The 2,581-nt window shown below is 37.3% G+C and overlaps 1 protein-coding gene across 1 annotated transcript; it reads right to left on the bottom strand.

The window, feature by feature from the left end:
- Positions 1–581: 581 nt before the first annotated feature.
- Positions 582–1,812, bottom strand: LOC145058563 (expansin-A18-like). The gene is made up of 3 exons (XM_079006454.1): positions 1,611–1,812; positions 1,221–1,530; positions 582–1,084 (listed from the first exon to the last, which is right to left on the bottom strand). Exons 1-3 carry the CDS (start codon positions 1,780–1,782, stop codon positions 766–768), a joined length of 801 nt encoding a protein of 266 aa, XP_078862580.1. The 5' UTR covers positions 1,783–1,812; the 3' UTR covers positions 582–765.
- Positions 1,813–2,581: the final 769 nt, after the last annotated feature.

Genomic DNA, 2,581 nt, shown 5'->3' with positions numbered 1-2,581 from the left:
CAGTTTGGGTCATGGGTCAAGGAATCTGGTGGTCTCATAAGAGAGCTTAGTTCCTTCAACGTCGGAATTGAACATCGAAGATTGTTAGCTTTAGAAATTGGAAAAGTAAGATTCTGATAGAAAAACAAGACATTTTTGCAGTGGGAAACCAAAAGAGGATTGAAGGAGAATAGATCGTTGTTTTGTCATCCTTTTGAGTCCTATACATTTACCTATGAACAAATGAAGGAGGTGGGTCAGTTTGGGTCATGGGTCAAGGAAAGTGGGGTTCATAAGTGTGTATGTGGCATTAATAAATGAGGTGCAAAAATATGACAGACTAACCCCTTCAAGACTTCCAAAATGACGTAATCGACCCGACAAAAATTAGTTTGTTCCCTCATAAAGCCAATAAAATTGTTTAGGGACTCAAAAGACCAACCCTAAAAAGTTGGTAGGGCATTTGTGTCATTTACTCTTAATTTTACTTAAATTTATGGTTTTCTTTTGACTTTTGTTTTGGTATATATAAAATTAAATAAAAGAAACGTAGCATGGATATTTATACTAGTTAAAATACACAGCTAGGTTAAATCCATCTCTAACTCATTAGAATGTTTTAATTTTAATGGGATGGACGGAAATTACATTTTGAAAAACACTAACTCGATACAATATAACTTAGAAGCAGATGTACTAGCTTCAACTCAATCAAACGGTTCCAAATGCGTTTGAAGAGATAGAACACATTAAGAGGTGTTTTAATACTGTAAACAGAACCGGTAATCAATGGAAGTTGACGTTGCCTTGATATGTCAACCCTAAGTTCCAGTTAGCAGGGGCGACATTGTAGGCAGTGATAGTCTGTTTGGTAGTGTATGAAGTTAATCGGAAGGAGAGGGCTTGACCCTTAAGAGTTGCGAAGGCTTGGTATGAAGCACCCCAGTTATGGCTCATGCTGATCCAACCTGTCTTTGTCCCTTTCACCCACATCTGTTTGATGTCACCAGCACCAGCAACATTCATCACATACACCAACAGCCAGTAGCCATTTCCTTGAAAAGAGAATCTGATGCCTCCTTTCCTAATAGCATTGCATGGTACCCTAAATTAAGCACAAAAAATGTAATTAGATTGCCCGTAGAATAGATATCAAATTAAGTTAATTTGTTCATCTTTGTGCATCAAAAGTTATAAAGTAGAAAAGCTTGATGCTTGCTAGTATGGGAGCAGAAATTCACCTGCGGTACATGACAGGGACAATGCCTGCCTTCCACTGAGCAATTTTCATGAATGCAGGCTTGGCCATGTCGAAGTGGGTTCTGGGAGGGTTACACCATCCTCCGTTGTTTGAATCCTGTGACCAGTTAGGCGGGCAGAGGTTGGTGGCAGTAACGGTGGTGTATCCTTTGTAGCACCATGGAGATTGGACACACCGTATTTGGTAACATTGACCACAAGCGTAACCTTCGCTAAAGATGGTTGTGCTCAAAGCAGTTGTATCCGTTCCGTATCCATTAGTTATCATGTTTCCATATCCACAAGCACCTCCTGAAATATATATCCAAAAATGTTAATTAAAACCGATATTTGATATCTAGAAGATACTAGCTTTAAGCCATGATATTTACCCATGGTTTCAGATGCACTCTCATCCCCATAAAACGTCGCATGGGCAAGGGTCCATGGACTCGGTACGTAGCCATGGTAGACAGCTTCGCTAGGTTTCACAAACCAGGAGAAGGCAAGTGTGATGATGCTAAGGATGAAGAAAAACCTCCGTGGATGATGAAGTGAAGCCATGGCTACTATGAAGTTGTTGAGAACTTTTTGTGCCAGTGCTGCTTATAGACTTCACTAATTCAAGAGCTATTTATAGCACACAAACACTAACGACATAATGTCCGCAGTGGTTGCCCTTTGTGGCCCTCACGAAGGTTGACATTAGTAAGTCAACGTAATTGATTACTTTTTCTTAATACTATATATCAATCCAAGTTCATCCTAACATACATACATTCCCCCAAGTAAAAAAACCTTTTTCATATTTAAAATTGACAGAACTCAAAGTAAATGATGATAACATTAGTAACAAGCTAATATGAAAATTTTACATTTAGCGACTTTTTAAGATATTGAACGGTTGCTAATAAGAATAAGAAATATTTTTAAGATGGTCATATTGGTACGACATTATTTTACTTTGCACGAATGAAATCTCACGAAAGTCGATGAGAACGTGCGAGAAGGTTGTATGCTTGTTTCTTTGGATATAAAAAAAAAGTATTGAGAAATGAAATATCTAACATTTGGATTATTATACATAAGTTCAGTCTCTAATCTACGAATCATTATGATCACGCTAATCATGGGTTTAAGAATCTCGTTAATTGCATGTTTATTTGTTGAAAGATTTTTGTTCCACGTTTGGTTATCCTTCATTCCTTTGTCGCCGACTTTTCGTATATTTGGAATTTATCGCATTATTGAGGCTACGTGATATCGACATCGATTTTTGGTAGAATCTAGTGTTAAATGAATTCAAAATTTAGTAAGAATTTAATCTTAATTATTCCAGTCATAGAGATCAAGTTACCATGCA

This window comes from Lactuca serriola, chromosome 6, assembly GCF_051521515.1.
Source record: "Lactuca serriola cultivar US96UC23 chromosome 6, Lser_US96UC23_V15, whole genome shotgun sequence".
Classification (NCBI taxonomy): domain Eukaryota; kingdom Viridiplantae; phylum Streptophyta; class Magnoliopsida; order Asterales; family Asteraceae; genus Lactuca; species Lactuca serriola.
This window is presented reverse-complemented; position numbering and strand designations above follow the sequence as displayed.

Coding starts and splice junctions, on each gene's coding strand:
- LOC145058563 (XM_079006454.1), bottom strand. CDS start 1,782: ATGGCTTCACTTCATCATCCACGGAGGTTTTTCTTCATCCTTAGCATC. Junction 1,531..1,610: donor GAGTGCATCTGAAACCATGG/GTAAATATCATG, acceptor TATATATTTCAG/GAGGTGCTTGTGGATATGGA. Junction 1,085..1,220: donor GTCCCTGTCATGTACCGCAG/GTGAATTTCTGC, acceptor TGCTTAATTTAG/GGTACCATGCAATGCTATTA.